General features: G+C 36.5%; 1 protein-coding gene across 1 annotated transcript in view; it reads left to right on the top strand.

Moving 5' to 3' along the window:
* The window catches only part of usp32 (ubiquitin specific peptidase 32), a 62,026-nt gene that overhangs the window by 11,304 nt on the left and 33,404 nt on the right, over positions 1-17,318 (top strand). Inside the window, 3 exon segments of the mRNA XM_058799786.1 lie at positions 9,233-9,338; positions 10,121-10,239; positions 12,325-12,484. Of these exon segments, the coding sequence (XP_058655769.1) occupies positions 9,233-9,338; positions 10,121-10,239; positions 12,325-12,484 (385 nt within the window).

Below are 17,318 nucleotides of genomic sequence, written 5' to 3'. Positions count from 1 at the left end.
CTCAATCAGAATCAAGGACTGGAACTATCCGTTTTATAACCAAAGACTGACGCCACTGTCAATCAACAATCGTGGGAGGGACCTGTGCAGAACTACATCATTCTGCCAAGAATCTGAGATCGGCTTGATATGAGAAAGGGGTTTGGATTAGGGCTGCACGATATATCGTTTCAGCATTGATATCACGATGTGCATATCCACGATAGTCACAGCGAAAGGATGTGCGAAAATTATAAAAAAATTTTTAGTATACTGATCGTTATATTTATACTGATCGTTTTCACGACAGCTGTTGCGCCGCACTGTCTACACTGGACGCGACAAAGCAACCATTGGAAATCCTTTGAACTTTGTGTCAGTACATCAGAAAAAGAATGAGGGATTTACTCGCTGGGATTTGCCTTGTCGCTCCGCTTCCAGCGTAGATGGCATCATTGATTATAATGGATTCTATTGTATTTTGTCACACCACGCCGCTCACGTCCGGTGTAGACACGGTGAGAGCCACGTAGATGCACGTGAACACTGAATTCCGTTCACTTCTGCGTCTATTTGTGCCTGAAATTACACATACACGTGAAATTGTCAAAATGCATGTCTCTGCAAGTATCCTTGTAGACACAGTTGCTTATGGCTTAGGTGAAGGTAAACAATAGTATAGTATTAGTATAAATAATAGTAAATAATAAGGAGAGTATATAGGCTCATTTATGTTTCATGTATGTTAATCAAACAACCAAACACATAGAGAAAAATCACTTTTGTAGCAATTGAATCGCCATTGGCTAGTAAATTTTTTTTAGTTTACTCACCAGACTGATAATACTAGGCCTATATATAGCCTACTGTATATGTTTGTAAAATGGTACAGCTTTTTAAATATCTGAAAGTACACTCTTAACATCAGTCAGTCAAGCATTATAATATGGCATCATGATAATCAAGTATTATTTCATGATAGAACTTTTGGTAATTAGAATTAACACTTAGTAACCATGTATGAATGCATAGACATTTTAACTGAATTTAGGACTGGTGGTGGTGCTTTTTTTGGTCATTCAGTGTTTCTGTAAAAAAAAAAAAAAAAAGTGTGGGGAAAAACTAACAATAATACTGATAAGAAGATAATAATAATAATTCGAATTCTGCTAATAAGAACAGTATAAAACGCACTAAGGATTAATGAGCTGCTAGATTCATGAATATTAATCAGGTTGTGTGCGTGCACTTGAACTAATTCGCTGAAATCAAAACAGGGACGATGGCTCTGGATAATAGGTGAGCACCAGCCAATGAGATTGCCGTTTGCGCATTAGTTCCGCCCACTACCGGAGAACCCGGCAATTCTTAATAGCTGAAAAAATCCAAAGGAACTCTGTTATTTTGACAGGAAAATACAACAAAGAATATCGTTTACATGTAGCGTGTCAATTCTGCATGTATGTAAAACTCTCTCTTGCTCTCTCTGCTCTCACCAAAGCGACGGCGAGTCGTGCGCCGTTACACTAGAGCTTACGGTACGCCAAACACAGGTGCGCTGCGCATCCATTGAGATGAACTGAAAAATAGCACAGATCACTTGATGGAGAGTGAAGCTCTGAAGCACTCAGTCATAGTCATAGTGATCCACGAGCTAAAATATATCTGTGCTAAACTTATACTTAGCCTCCAACTCACACACTGGCGAGTAAAATCTGAGAATTTATTAGCCATTGGCTAATATTAGACATCATTTAGTCGCCCAGAGTGAAGATTAGTCGCATATGTGAGTGATTTACTTGCATTGAAGAGGGTTGATTTTATTAGATTTAATTTATACAGTGAAGACTATGCAGTGTTATTTTACATTTAATTATTCAACCAGTTAGGGGTGGGCGATATGGCAAAAATATCATATCACGATTGTTTTTAGAAATATTACGATTTCACGATTTTAGCACGATTATTTGTCATGTTGTTTTTACTATTTTGTCTGAGCAGTGCGGCCTAAATAATTTCCCTATTATATAGACAAAGCCTTTCAAGATAACAAAATATAAAAAAGAATGGTGGATATTTAGGCCAAAGTGGGCGAAGATTGTCATTATATTTATGTTATTAAAAATAAGAACAAAGATACACATAATATACAAATAAAACAAACAGTGCTTTATTTTCAGGTACAATAGGTGTATTTAGCAGGAACATTCAAGAAATTGAATGAACAAATACAAAAATAAAACACTTTATAAATTGATTCCTATTAAAGCAACTATATTATTTTTTCTCTTTGCATTTTGTTTTAACATTAAATAATAAAAATTCTGTCATCTGTCTGTCAATTCTGGCATAGTGTTTTATTTTTATACCACTCAAAATTAGTTTTAAACTTGAATGAGTTTCTTTCTTCTGCTGAAAATAAATGCTAATTTGAAGAACGTGGAAAACCAAACAGTTGCTGGTCCACAGTGACTTCCAAAGTATTATTTTCCTTCTATCAAATTCAATATGGACCAGCAACTTGGGTTTGTGGGTTTGGTCACCCACATTCTTCAAAATATCTTCTTTTGTGTTCAGCACAAGAAAGAAATTAACACAGGTTTGGGACAACATGTGAGTTGAGTGATGACAGAAATGTAATTTTAGGGTGAACTATCTCTTTAATTACAGTCGGCAGCATGTTTAGTACTGTCCCTTTAAGAGCTGCACGCATCTAATATACAGACAGGCATCCGTTTTTCTCAACTGTTTAGTTTCATTTTAGACATAACCAACTGAGTCTATATGTAAACCTTGTGTGTTTTGACAGTATTATCGCAAAAGATAACTTATGCCGAGTTCACACTGCACGATTTTCAAAGTCATCGGATCACCATTGTTTTCACACTGCACAACTATCTGGGGTAGCATTCAGTCGCTGCTGTGTTCACATTGCATGATGAATCGGCTACAGGAGGTTACACACTGCATGACTTTACAACAGGAAGAATCGCTGACAGCTCTGTCTGCTCCACAAACTACAGCCAAACGCACACGAGAAGTGATAAGGTAATAACGCAAGATCACGCTGATATTATGGTCTATAAGTCCTCCCCGAACATACAATAATTAACAAAGATGACTTGTTAACAAACATACTTCTGCTGGGAAATTTTTATATACACAAATCTAAGTAGCCTACTTGAAAGTGAAACCAACGTGTTGTGCATTTTATAATGAGTTTATTTCTTATAGTCTATAAAAGCCCTCAAAGTGATGAAAAAGAAAAAATTTAGTAAATCTCTTGTCCTTTTATAGAAGAATATTATTTACAGAAAAAACCCTAGCCCCTTCTTCATCTTCATGTAGCCTACCTGTTTTGTATATTCTAATGCAAAAATGTAGGCACGTTGTTTGTAAATGGCTGGCTTTGGGACTCGAGACCGGCGAGTGGCGCAGGTGTCGCTCATTATCATTAACTCCACCGGCCTCGCTCCGTTCCCACGGCTCTCGGCCCTGCCCCACTCGCCACATAATCATACAATGTCTTCAATGTTATTATCAATATTAAATCCCCTTTATTTTTATGTAGGGAAAAAACGGAAAGCAGATCGTGGAGACATTTTTATCATCCACAATCAAAAATCGTCATATCGCTAGGCCTGTCGCGATAGTCGATATATCGACTTATTGCACGATATATGGAAATGAGCGCGATCATTTTTGGTGCCGCGATATATTGCGACTGATCATTTTTTTATAATTAAAAATAATGATTATATTAATTTTTTTGCATAAAAATGTATATCACCAACATTTTAGTCGATCGCGCTGCCTCTGTCATCTCGTCTGCTCTCTGTGGCGGAGGCGGGGCTTAGGCAGCGTCTCCCCCACACACACGCACACAGAGCGGACAGCGACAGGTGAAGAGAAGGCATGAACCCACTGCGTCAGAGCATGTGAGCGGAGCTGAGCGGTAAGAATTTCCGCTCCCCGCTCACGTGGGTGTTCGCTCCCCCCGCTCCACCGCTCAAAGTCGCACCAGACCGCTCCGCTCAATTCCGCTCCCCGCTCACCTACAATTTCATCCCGCTCTGGTGAAATCGCTCCACGCTCGCTCAAATTTAAAATTCCTCTGCATGCCTAAAACCTGCCGTTTTCAACCGAAGCCTTACGCCTGGGAAACACTGCCTGCGTGGCGGACGTGGAACGGGTTTATTGCGTGACTCCTGCGGAAAAAATCCGCTTCACTTCTATTCTGTCGCGGGGCCGCGGTTGCGGTGTGGTTGGACCGCACCTGATATGCGCGTAGTCCGCAGGCAGTGTGGATGCTCTAATCTGTTAACATAGGCGCGGAAAGGAAAATCAACACGCAGCAAACCCGCTCCGCATCAGTCAAAATAGAACATATTTATTTCAAACAAACACGATTAAAATACGAATCCTCACATACTGAAATCGTATCACTACATTCCCGTTCATATTCAACATCATTATCATCTAGTTTTTTGACAGCAATTGCGCAACTGTATGTCGGTTTGCTTTTGGAAATGTTTCACGAACTCCATCTCTCCTTCACAACGAACGATTTTTGAAGTGTAGGCTGACAGTTTTGTTAATTGTTGAAGGCCAGGTGAATTCTGGGTGGATCTGTGCATGCCCTAGACTCGTGGTGTGAGCGGTATCGGAGCGAGACAGAGCGATCGCTCCAGCCTTTGGATAAAAACCCGCTCCGCGCTCCGACTATATTTCGCACGCTCCGCTCCGCTCACATGCTCTGCACTGCGTTATAAAGTGTTTCGTGACAACTACAGCCAGTTAGAAAGAACAAGTCCCAATGGACTTGGTTTCAAAGCCGCAGTCTTCAGCTCCGGTGTGGGAACATTTTGGCTTTAAGCCGAATGAGAGAGGAGAGCCAATTAACGTGAATGAGCCGGTATTTGTTTTATTTATTTAGCATTTTTTTCACATTCCGGTTCCAATGTCTAAATATTCTTAAGAATAAAATGTTCTTTGTTCTTTGAAAGAGTGTACTTGCATTATTATGCTATTATATTGTCATACTGTAATTATATAATCGGTGAAATAAAATTGTCTTAAAATGACAATAATATAGTTTATCGCAATTAATTTTGGTGCAATATATCGCACAACAAAAAGTAGTTATCGTGACAGCCCTACATATCGCACACCCCTACAACCAGTATACCTGAATACTGTTAGACTTACCGGAAAAATATAAAGCACTGTTTATTTATTTTATATCTTTGTTCTATTATATTTATCTATGTTTGTAATTTGTTTATTTTTCTATGCTGATTTACTCACCTACAAAATCACCCCAATCATTTATTTATTTATTTTTCCCCAAATAGAGCTTTTCAAGTCATCTGGTGTTTTTTTTTTTTTTTTTTTTTTCATATCACAATATATATTGCAGAAATACAAAATATCACAATGTGAGTTTTTTCCAATATCGTGCAGCCCTAGTTTGGATTTATCGACATTTAAAAGAAAACACTGGGTGGATTTTTATCATTATAGTGTGTTTGTGTGTACACACTGCCAAGACACGGTTTTGTTCAAACAACATGTAAAAGTGAATTTTGCATCCGACGACCCCTTTAAGTGAAAGAAAACACATGTGCAACACAGTATATTGAATCTGGGCAGCTCTTAAAGTGACAGCAGTCTAATATTCCTGCTGTCTGTCATTTTATGTTAGTCAAGCAACACGAGAAAAAATCTCTCACTGCTCTTGACTAAATCACTTTAACTTTAATAAGAAGAAAAATACATTTCATTTACACAGTGAAGAATATGCAGTGTTTTTATACATTTGATTACTTTATTCAATGTATGTAGCATTTATTTATTTGTTCTACTGTAGTTTTTTTTGTCTTATTGCTTGTAATTAGTTTCTTCTTATTATTTATTCACTGACTACTTGTCTTCAGTGAGCTTGAGGTTTTTATTTTCAATGTCATAAAGCCCTTATTTAAAGCTGCAGTCTGTAACTTTTGGCACTCTAGCGGTTAATAAACAGAACCACGTGCATCTTGTGGAAAAACATTGTAGCCGGAGCTACTTCACTCTGTCTTTTGTCTATGACGAATCACGCAGGTACCGGGTTACTCCGCAGCGGTACCTACCTGAACCAGTCTAAAATAGTCAGAATATAAACACATATTATAGGTGCACCGTTGTGATTCAGGACAAGCCTAAAACATGGTTTGGAAAATAGATTCATGGTGTACTCGCTTATTATACAAATTTTGAACACAAGAAGTTACGGACTGCAGCTTTAAAGCAAAAATAACTATATTTTGATATATATATCTTTACAGTGAAATAAAATACTCATATCGTGACATAGGATTTTGGTCATTATGCCCAGATCATGGTGTTTGAATCAATGTCGCAATCTTTCACCAGTTAGTTGTGCAACTGTAACTCCACCCTGTCTAACTATGCTTCAGAATCAATATTATTCACTTAACCTACATGCACCCACATGTGTATGAATGGCAGATAGTCAGTGTCTGCGTCCTGTGGGTGATTAATCTATAGGCTGCAGGTGACATCTCATGATGCATCCATTATTGGGAGGCACAGGCAGAAGGAACCCCGGGCACCCAGCTGCTCATTTCATCGCTGTGATAAGTGGGTCGGTTCCCCTGAACTCAGCTCACAGCCAGCCAGCCTACACCTCACACTGATCTTTAGCACCCAGCCTCATTAAATCCCTTGCTGCATCGCACACTTCCCCCCTTTATTCCTCCAACTTCCTGTCTGTGTTCGTGTCAGCTTCAGGAATGCTCTAGTTGATCATTACCTCTACCTTCAGTCGCTCAGTGTTTGTATTACATCAAAGGGCAATATTACATGCTATGGAAGCATGCTACATTATTCATTATGAAAGCAGCTTTCAATAAGAATGGCTTCTGTGTTTGTGTATATTATGTATTTGTACAATGTAGTTCCACAAACAAATTAAATGAAACAAAGCCGTTCTGTTACAGAAATGTTAAATTTGTACAGAGAATATGACATGCTGTCAGAGCAGAATACATACCACCTTCAAAATCACAGTGATGCAGTGACTTACGTGTGTGAACAGCCCATAAGAAGTGAATGTCTGTACACATACCAATATCCACCCAGCAAAAGGACTTGAAGCTAAAGCAATTAAAACAATCAACTAAATGCCGTATGTTAAGCTGGAGGCTTTGTGTATTGATTTCAACATAATGGTAAACTGCGCATTCCAGTCGAGTGCCGACAGCTCCTCCAAGCCTGAGCCTGAGCGCTGACATCCTCTCTGCCCTCTGGCCAAGACTTCAGCCAGCTTTACTCAGACGAATCCACACAAAACTGAGGCTAGAGCTGTAGAGATGGATGACAACACAGTGTTCATTAACCAGACCTTAACTTCATTCAGACTTGCCAGCAGGGTCCAAAATTAACACTCGCCAGGTGCCAACTATAGAAATAGATTTGGATGAGAGTAACTGGTCAGGAAATTTACTATACATTTAGCTAGGAAACTAATGGTCTGAGATATATATATATATATATATATATATATATATATATATATATATATATATATATATATATATATATATATATATATATATATATATATATATATATATAATTTTTTTTTTTTACTTTTATTTGATAAATATTTATTTACTTTTACTTTTAATTTTTTAATTGTTTTGGTGAGTGCAAAACAGAATAACTGGTCAGTTGGCCAATAAATTTACTATCATGACTAGAAAACCAACATTTTATTTAAATATTTTTTTTTTATTTACTGGTTTATTTACTTAAGTTATTTATTATTTAGTAAATTTGCTATCATTTAGCTAAAAGGTCACAGAAAAAGTTTTCTTTTTAGTTTGTATTTTGTATTGGTGTTTTATTTTATAGTTATGGTTGTGCTTAAGTAAATGCATGTTTGATAATTTTATTTATTTTTATTTACTTGTTTGTTTCCACAAAAATGTGTGTAAATGTTTCATTGTTAGAAGTTCCTTTGCAAGTAGCTAAGGGGGAAAAAAAGTGAATTTTGGACTCTGCTCACCAGTGAAGCTGCTGGACTTGGTCATGTACAGTTTGACACAAGATTGATACCACAGGGAACGTACCTGTCAGTGTGTGGAAATCCCAGCTTTGACAGGGAATTGCGGGGGACATTACAATGTTCTTGTGTTTTTTCCCTAGTAAATGTTTGTCTTGTATGCCGCAGAGCACTAGACTGTGCATTAGGAATCTGGGGGCGTGAAAATTTTTGTTACATGTGGCGTTAAGGGTAAGACATGGTGTCATACCAGGCATAAAAGTGAATTATGTCTGCGTGAGATGCCTCTGTGGAATAGAAATGATCAAAAACAGGAAGAAAAGTATTTTACTGGTAAGCCTCCTGCTGGGCCACATTTTGCAGGGATATTTTTTTTATACTGAAACACATTAAATGTAGCCCTGCAGTGCGGGTAGAGAGAATGTAATGTTTCCTCTGTATTAAACTAAACATTGTAAGCTGATTTATGGGGAGATATGTATCTAGGGAGCGTTGTCATTAAAAGTGATGTTTCTTTGAATCTCAGCGGAAATCAAAAGTGTGAGATAACAGCTAACACCATGCTGTCTGTCTTAAGCAGTGAATGCCAGTAGATTTAGTAATAGTGTACTGATGGGAAGCAATTAACTTTCTTTGTTGTGTAACTGTGGTGAAATTCAAAAGATGCACGTTTTGTTTGCATTGCTTTGTCCTGTAAATACCTGCTTGATGAATACTATTTTTAAATTTAATACTTTTATCATCATTATTTATAAACTCAACTGGAGTTTGTTATTGTTATCTGTGTAGATCTCATTCTATCACATTTGCATAATCATTATGTGCAATTCAGTGTACTTCTGCATCATTTCGTGTGTTCTTTAGAAAGGGGTATTCATACTGACAATGGATAAATCATTAATCTGAGCTCTTGGTTTTTAGAATCCTACTTGACTGCATCAAGTAGTGGAGAACTATCTTCACTCCCATTGGTTGTTGCTGCATCACTGCTCATTTTGAATAAAGTTGAGTTCAGTGGCAAAATCTAGCTCAGTGCCAGTGATCGCTGTGACTCACATAGCTGCAAAACTCTTATTGAAGAGTGTGAACATACCTGAAGACAACTTTTTTTTGAACAGTTAAATGCGGAGTTATGTGCATTTTAACAGGCCATGTTTAATGTGCATCCTTTCTCATCTGTTGTAGGTGATCTACAGCTCTTTTGGTGGCACATCTAAAGGGCTGCACTTCAACTACCTGATCGTCGGGCTGGTTCTATTAACAAGAGGACGCGATGAAGAGAAAGCCAAATGTAGGTTTACAGAGAGACACATGGCTGTCCACTCCCATATTCTACCTATTATACTCTATACATTGATCTTGCACATTATTTCAATGTTTTTTATCGTAATTAAATGTTCTAAATCTTTGTTTTATAAATTCTGTACATGATGCATTACAGATTAATTACTCTGTGTAGTAGCTTTATTGTCAGTATTTAAAGGGGTGGTTTACTGCTTTTTTTCTTTGCTTGATTGTGTTTATGGGGTGCAATATAACGTCTTCATGTTATTTTAACGCCTTATTTTTCATATATTTCACCTTTATTGTAAGCTGCTTTCTCGTCATTTGAACGACCGGTTGGTTGCAGATACTCTTCATGCACCAACAGCAACATTACACACTATTTAAAATGAAAAAAGTGAAATCGCAGTAAACCACCCCTTTAAAGCATCACTTTTAAATAGCCTTATTTAGCCTTCCAAATGTATGTGTATATTTTGTTTGTTTTGCATGTCACAAGAGGCGCTTGTTTCGACTAATTCCATTTCAAACAGCAATCTTAACAAGCACACCTCAGGCTCAGCATATTGAATTATCCAAATGTTTTTTTAGCTTTGTGTTTCTTTAGTCAAACTGGTAGCTGCATGCACACTCCACTTCACAGTCTATTCCCCATAGATGTACTGTCTACTCTGATGTGTCGCACTGTGTCCCTGACAGCTGTGATTGATCTGAGGGTGCAAGACACATTGCCTGGTAGACTCTGATAAGGTGTGTGTGTGTTAACCAGCATGTCCTCTGTATCCACAGACATCTTCAGCTTGTTCGCTAGTGACTCGGGGACCTATGTGGTCCGGGAGGATGTGGAGAACATGCTGCGTTCAGTGGATGGGGAGGTCCCGCCCTCTCTTAGGAAGTGCTTCACAGAGGTCAGTGCAGGAAAACTAACCCATGCTATTTACCTCAGTCTTACCAGTCTCGTGACTTCTCTGACAAACCAAACGCCATACAGCCACATAGGTTTTTAGTTTTTTCAAATTACTAACAGGAAATTAATCTGCCTTTATTCAACAATAACCAGAAAGGTTAAATTTATATGGTTTTAGGACATTTACACCATATATTAAGTACATTTTATATATATATATATATATATATATATATATATATATATATATATATATATATATATATATATAAAATGTACTTAATATATGTACATATATATAAAATGTATAATAAATATATATATACACACATATAGAACCAAGTGTTTAAGGTGTTTTTATGTTGTTAAAATAAATGCGTTTGCAACATGTCACAATCCGATATTTCACAAATTAAGTTACATCAATTAGTCTGCTTGGATTAAAACATGGTAAAAGTTCAAACGACAGCGCAGGGTGAGCTTACTAGAGCAAACGCATTCACTCGCTGATAAGTCTCGCTCACGAAACCACCAGCAAAGAACACAAATGACTGTGATTTAAACTAGTTTAAAGCCTGATGAAACAGTACTGACAAAGAAACACTGCGCAACGATACAGTCAAAAGACCTTTCAATCTACAAATCACCATCATTTACCATAGATTTACTGTAGTAACACTAAATGTGCCATGGTATTGTGGCAGATACGTGGGATATTCATATGGAATTTTATTATTTTTTATTATTAATTTAGACATATTAAAGGAGTAATGGAACTTAATTACAGTATTTTTTGTGATTTAAGCTGTAGCATTTGTGCATTTACACTAAATGTATTTAGACTACAGTTTTATATTTTTACCATGGTATTGAGGTGCCGTATGTGTGGTTTTAACTCTTTAACTGGTTATCATGGTCTAAATGTATGCTACTATGGAAGACCAGTGGTTAATGTTAATAAAACGCAAACAGTCAGAATAATTAAGTTTCTCCATACAATAATGAGGTTGTTAACAATTTTTACAGATGTTACTGTTTTAATAATGAACATAAATTTACACCTGCATCTACTACTACTGTCAACTCAAGCTACTGTCAAATGTGCATTTCAAAAATGTAATCTTGTTAATATTGCAGCCTGCACTGCAAACAGTTCTGAATATACACATTATCCAAGTCAGGTAACACAAACCTGTTTCATGATTTGAAACAATATCACTCATTAGAACTTGCAGGAACTAATTAATATATTTATTTTGTTAAGGAAAAATAACTGGAAAAGTGTAAAGAATTCAAAAACATGAAGCGTTTGTCATGTTCTGACCATAAAGAGTAGTTTAAAACCACAATTAACAGTCTGGTTTCTACAACTTTCACTTATTTCAAAATTTTTCATGATAATTATCGATATCGACTGATATGAAAAGTTTTATTGTGACTATTTTTTTTTTCTGGCCATATCGCCCAGCCCTAGACTGGACCCATTTTGGTATTTGCTGGCTGATAAATGGATTACATGCCTTTTTAATCCAATCTGTCTGACCTGTGACACTTACTTCATTGATTGCCAAAATCTATATATATACAGTACCTTTTGAACCGTTTGCCCTATTTCAGCTGCCACTGTGTTATAGCCCTGCTCTAATAATAAGCTTAAAAGGTTGACAGTGCAAATGTTGCAGCCAATAAGGTCACATAATTCGCTTTGACATACTTTCCCTTCTATTTCTCGATTAGCTCTTCTTTAAGTTGCACTCTCTTCTCAGCCTTCATGCTTCCTGCTGCAGCATCACTTTCTTGATTTAGGGAAAAGCCACCCAGTGCAGCACTTTTGTTGGTTATCCCTTAGCAGCAGCTCTAAAACTCTCTCTTATCTCTTTACTCAACCCACTCACACAAATGTATCTGCATACAACAGAGTTCAGTTCATATTAATAATGAGAAAGCTTCCCCTTCACTGCACAAGGGGAAACAACTAACATGAAGTCCAACTTCCCCAATTCTGCACTCTTAAAGTTGGTCATGAGTTAATTAGAGAATTGTACTCTGGTGTTTATTTACAGCGTTTCTGTCTGTTTCTGTCCAGGGAGAGAAGGTGAATTATGAGAAGTTTAAGAGCTGGCTTCTGCAGAATAAAGATGCTTTCACGTTCTCCCGCTGGCTGCTGTCTAGTGGCGTTTGCGTCACGTTGACCGACGACAGCGACACACCCACTTTCTATCAAACCCTGGCAGGTGTCACACACTGTAAGTGTCACTATTTTCTATGAGTATTATCTGAATGCCCTCTCAGTACTCTACTCTCTGAATACTTCCTCTCAATACGCTCTCAAAACTCTCTGCCTGTATTCTTTGAATACTCTCTCACTCTGGTTTCAGAAGTATTTTTCTCCATTCATTTTGCTCATGGTTATTAAAATGCTTTTCAAAAGAATTCTAGGCCTTGAACTAAAGCAGCCAACTCTGAGTTTTGAAAAGCTTGAGAAAAAGAGGGTACAATCATATACTCGTATACTTATTTTATTATAATTGTAGTTCAGTCCCTTAATTAAAAGATTGTACAATTTTTAAACTTACTGTTGAAAAGTTTGGGGTTGTTAAAATGTTGATAGAAATCTCTTATAATCACCAAGGCTGTATTTATTTGATCAAAAATACAGTAAAAACAGTTATATTGTGAAATATTATTACAGGTTAAAATACACACGTGGTTAGAATTGTTGGTACCCAAGATAAATATGATCAAACAAGGCTGTGAAAATAAATCTGCATTGTTAAACCTTTTGATCTTTTATTTAAAAAAAATGTAACCTTTCATTGGAGAATAAGAATTTAAAATGGGGGGAAATATCATTATGAAATAAATGTTTTTCTCTAATACACATTGGACAGAATTAACAGCACCCTTTTATTCAATACTTTTTGAAACCTCCATTTGCCAGTTTAACAGCTCTAAATGTTCTCCTATAAACACCTGACAATAGATCATCCAGAATCACTCCAGAACCTTTAGATTCCCAGCTCCATGTTGGTGCTTCTTCTCTTCAGTTCACCCCACTCATTTTCTACAGGGTTCAGGTCAGAGGACTGGAATGGCCAGCAGAAGCTTGGTTTTGTGCTCAGTGACCCATTTTGTGTTGTTTTTGAGGTTTGTGTTTGGATTATTGTACGGTTGGAAGATCCAAACATGGCCCATTATAAGATTTCTAACAGAGTCAGTCACTTATTGATTTTTTTTATCTGTTGTTATTTGATAGAATTAAAGATGCCATGTGTCTAAACAAGATGTCCAGGACCTCCAGCAGAAATATAGGCCCACGACATCAAAAATACAGCAGTATATTTCATTGTACACACAGGGCATTGTTCACCAAACCCATCTTGAGTGTTTGCTGCTAAAAAAAATCATTTTTTAGTTTCATCTGACCATAGAAGCCAGTCCCATTTGAAGTTCCAGTCGGGTATTGTTTTTGGATGAGAGCATTTTCTTTTCTTGATTTTTTTTTTTTTTTTTTTTTTTCTTCTGACCCTGAGAATCAACTATTTTCTGCAATTCTCCAGCTGTGGTCCTTGGAGAGTCTTTATCTACTCAAACTCTCCTTCTCACCGTGCATTAGGACGATATAGACACACGTCCTCTTCCAGGCAGTTCGTAACATTTTATGTTGATTGGAAATTCTTAATTATTGCCCTGATGGTGGAAATGGGAATTTTCACTGCTGTAGCTCTTTTCTTAAAGCCACTTCACTAATTTGTGAAGCTCAGTTATCTTTTGCTGCACATCAGAAATATATTCTTTGGTTTTTCTCATTGTGATGGATGATTAAAGGAATCTGGCCTTTGTTTTCCCTCCTGTTTATAGTGCTGTGAAACAGGAAGCCATGGCTGGATAATGTTCATAATCACCCTGGTGTGTTCAAAATTGTAAATATGAATGGGAATATACTTCAGAGATATTTTACTCAAAACTATTTTTAAGGGTACCAATAATTGTGTCCAATGTGTATTTGAAAAACATTTATTTCATAATGAGATTTTCCCCCATTTTCAATTGTTTTAGTTCAATGAAAGGTTTGATTTTCGTGAAATTTATTTTGTTAATTTTATTTTAGATTTTCGTGAAGGATTAATAATGCGGGTTTATTTTCACAGCCTTCTTTGATCATATTTACCAAGGGTACCAACAATTCTGACCACGTGTGTAACTCTACTTTAATGTTTTAAAATGTAACTTATTCATGTGATGGCTGACTTTTCAAAAGCTGTATATTTCTCAAGTTTCCAGTCTGTATTGCAAAACATTAATATATATATACACACAGATAAGTTTGATAGTGTAAGTAGACTCAATTAACTCACCTATTCCTGTTTTTATGGTAACAGCAACTTCTCTGATTGGTGGATAAAGGAAGATCTCTTCAGTATTATGGGAAGTGTAGTACTTCAATAAGGCAACTGTTGAAAATCACACTAATTTATGGCTTTTGGGGAAGCATATACCATCAGTCTCAGAGCTCATGATGAGTCTGCCCTGAAAGATTTGTACATTATCATAAGAAATCGATTTCTCTTTGTAGAAAAGAATATGCTCTCAATGCTCTCTGGACTGGCTGAAATGACTAATAATGTACAAAAGACACTGCGTGTCGCTGAAGCTGGCAGTAATCTGCTCTTTGATAGTCCATGCTGTAGAAATTTAGGCAGGTTGCAAGTCTCGTTTTGTCCACCTCCCTCTCCTCCCCGACACACAGGAGACATCAGCAAATCAGCCGGCCTGCCCTCCACCGGGAGAGAGGCATCTGTGTGAGATAATGGCGAGTGACAGGCAACACTTCCCACTCAGTGAACACACACACAGCATTTGCACACACTCGGCCCTGCTGCAGCTGTCACTGCCACCCAGCTATTAAAACCAGACTGACACAGTGAAGGAAATGGCTGCATTCACTCAGAGACCCCAAGTCCGTACAGTGACAGAATCTGAGCACTAGCTCTTCTCATAGAGACAATGATTTATTTAGGAGCTGAAGATCTCTCACCCGCTCAGTCACTCAGTGCTTTTGCTGTCATGAAATCGTAATGTGGGAAGCCTGTAATGTTTTCAGTTATAAGTGTGCTGCATGGCCCAATTGACCCACATTCACAAGTGATAGCCATGATTTCATTTTAGATTGGTGGTTTTTATAATAATAATTATAATACAATATTATTATTATTATTTATTCATTTATTTATATTTTATTTATTTATTTCCTTGTGAAAAAATACTAAAATATATTTAAAATACATTTTATTTTGTATTGTTTGTATACTACAAATACTTTCAGTATTTATGTGTTTAATAAAACTACCCTGCAATTGTACTTTTGGTTTACTAAACGGGTATACTTAAAGTCTGCTAAATTGGAGCAACTAATTTTGTGCTTAATGCACTTTAATGGTGCGGATGTAGTGCTGAAGTAAACTAAAGATATACTGAAGTCTATTTAATTGTGCTAAAGTGACCTTAAAGTACACTTTAAATATATTGCATTTAAAGACTGATATTATACAGAGATCATACAATCCTTATTAACAGAGATATTAAAACACATTTTAAGCATAACATTGAGAATTGTGCATTGTGCAATAAAGAAATAGTCTAAATAAAGTTTGATTATAATTTTAATATCTGTTTTGAAGTGATATGTAATTAAATATCTTAATAGATTCAAAGTATACTTGGTATGAAATAAATGTATTTTAAAGTAATTATGGCATAGGGTCTTTTTTATTATTAGGGTTTTTAATGACTATTTAGGGTTATTTAAACCAAAATGAATTTTACAAATTATGTCTAATCTGTCTATTGTTCTTTCTGTCATTCTAGCTGGCTTTCTATTTAGCTTTCTACCTGGCTATCTATTGTTCTGGTTATCGTTCTATTTATCCTTTCCATTTTTAAGACTCTCCCCATTTATTATTTTTTGCATTAAATTGATCAAGGACTGAGGTAGCTTTGTTTGACTGTGCAAAAATCTGGATAAACGTGTGTTAGACTGTGCATTGTAAATATATCTTTTTTTTAAGGGTGTTTGGATATTTTTACTGGGAATGAGAAAAATTGATTTGACTGAGAAACTGATTCAGTTTGTTCAGATGTTAGAATTGATAATTCTATGCAGGTAGGCAGCTCAGTAGGCTTTGACACAACCATTAATACAGGGCAGGAGCAAACCAATATCGACAAGCCTGTTCTGTTTGTGATTTAAAGCAGTTGCCTATAGGTTGCTTCAAACAGCATACACAGCAGTTGTTTGCCTTTGTCATTAATCAATTGACTGTATACAGCAAGGTTATTTTCGTAAACGGAAACTAAGACTAAAACTATTGGTCAAAAAACATTTTCGTAAACTGAAATAAAATTAAAATTTCTAAATAAATGAAAAACTAAACGAAACTAACAACAGTAACGGAAAAACTAACGAAAATAAAATAATAATTAGCAAAAATAAATAATCGTGTTCGTGATTTAATAAGCTGGGCAATGAAATGGGAAATAACTATAATAATAATGCACACCTTACAGCGCACGAACGTTTAAAAGCATGCTTGACGTGCGAGAACAACATGAAAGTGAGTTGACAGACACAGAATTAAAAGTTTTGGATGAGCTGACTTTAGTGAAGAGTCATTCTGTCACGCTTTGCGATTATTATGGTAACGTCCGCCTCGACTGTATAAAACGCATCCAAAATGAGAGAAAGCGATAGCCGCGCTGTGTTTTCACCGCTGGCCGTGTTGTGTAAAAGGGGCTTTAGAACTGGGATTGATTGCGTTGCTCATCTGAAGCGCGTGCGCGCTGGAGCGGCTAGTCAAAGTAAAGTGCAAACACCATTTAAATCACCATATTGCATTTATTTTTGAGTAGTATGAGGTTTCAAAGCATTTAAGATTGTTTCTTCTTATTGTGTACGTTCATAGAGGGAGATGGGACATACAGTAGTGTGCACCGGTGGCTCATATGCGCAAAAAATCCAACAAATTAATGCATTGAAAACACAGATGGACAAAAATAAAGTTTACAGAGTTTCAATGACAA

The sequence above is a fragment of the Onychostoma macrolepis genome, chromosome 15, assembly GCF_012432095.1.
Source record: "Onychostoma macrolepis isolate SWU-2019 chromosome 15, ASM1243209v1, whole genome shotgun sequence".
In the NCBI taxonomy this organism is placed as follows: Eukaryota; Metazoa; Chordata; class Actinopteri; order Cypriniformes; family Cyprinidae; genus Onychostoma; species Onychostoma macrolepis.
The sequence above is the reverse complement of the archived record's forward strand: the minus strand, read 5'-3'. Positions and strand labels throughout refer to the sequence as shown.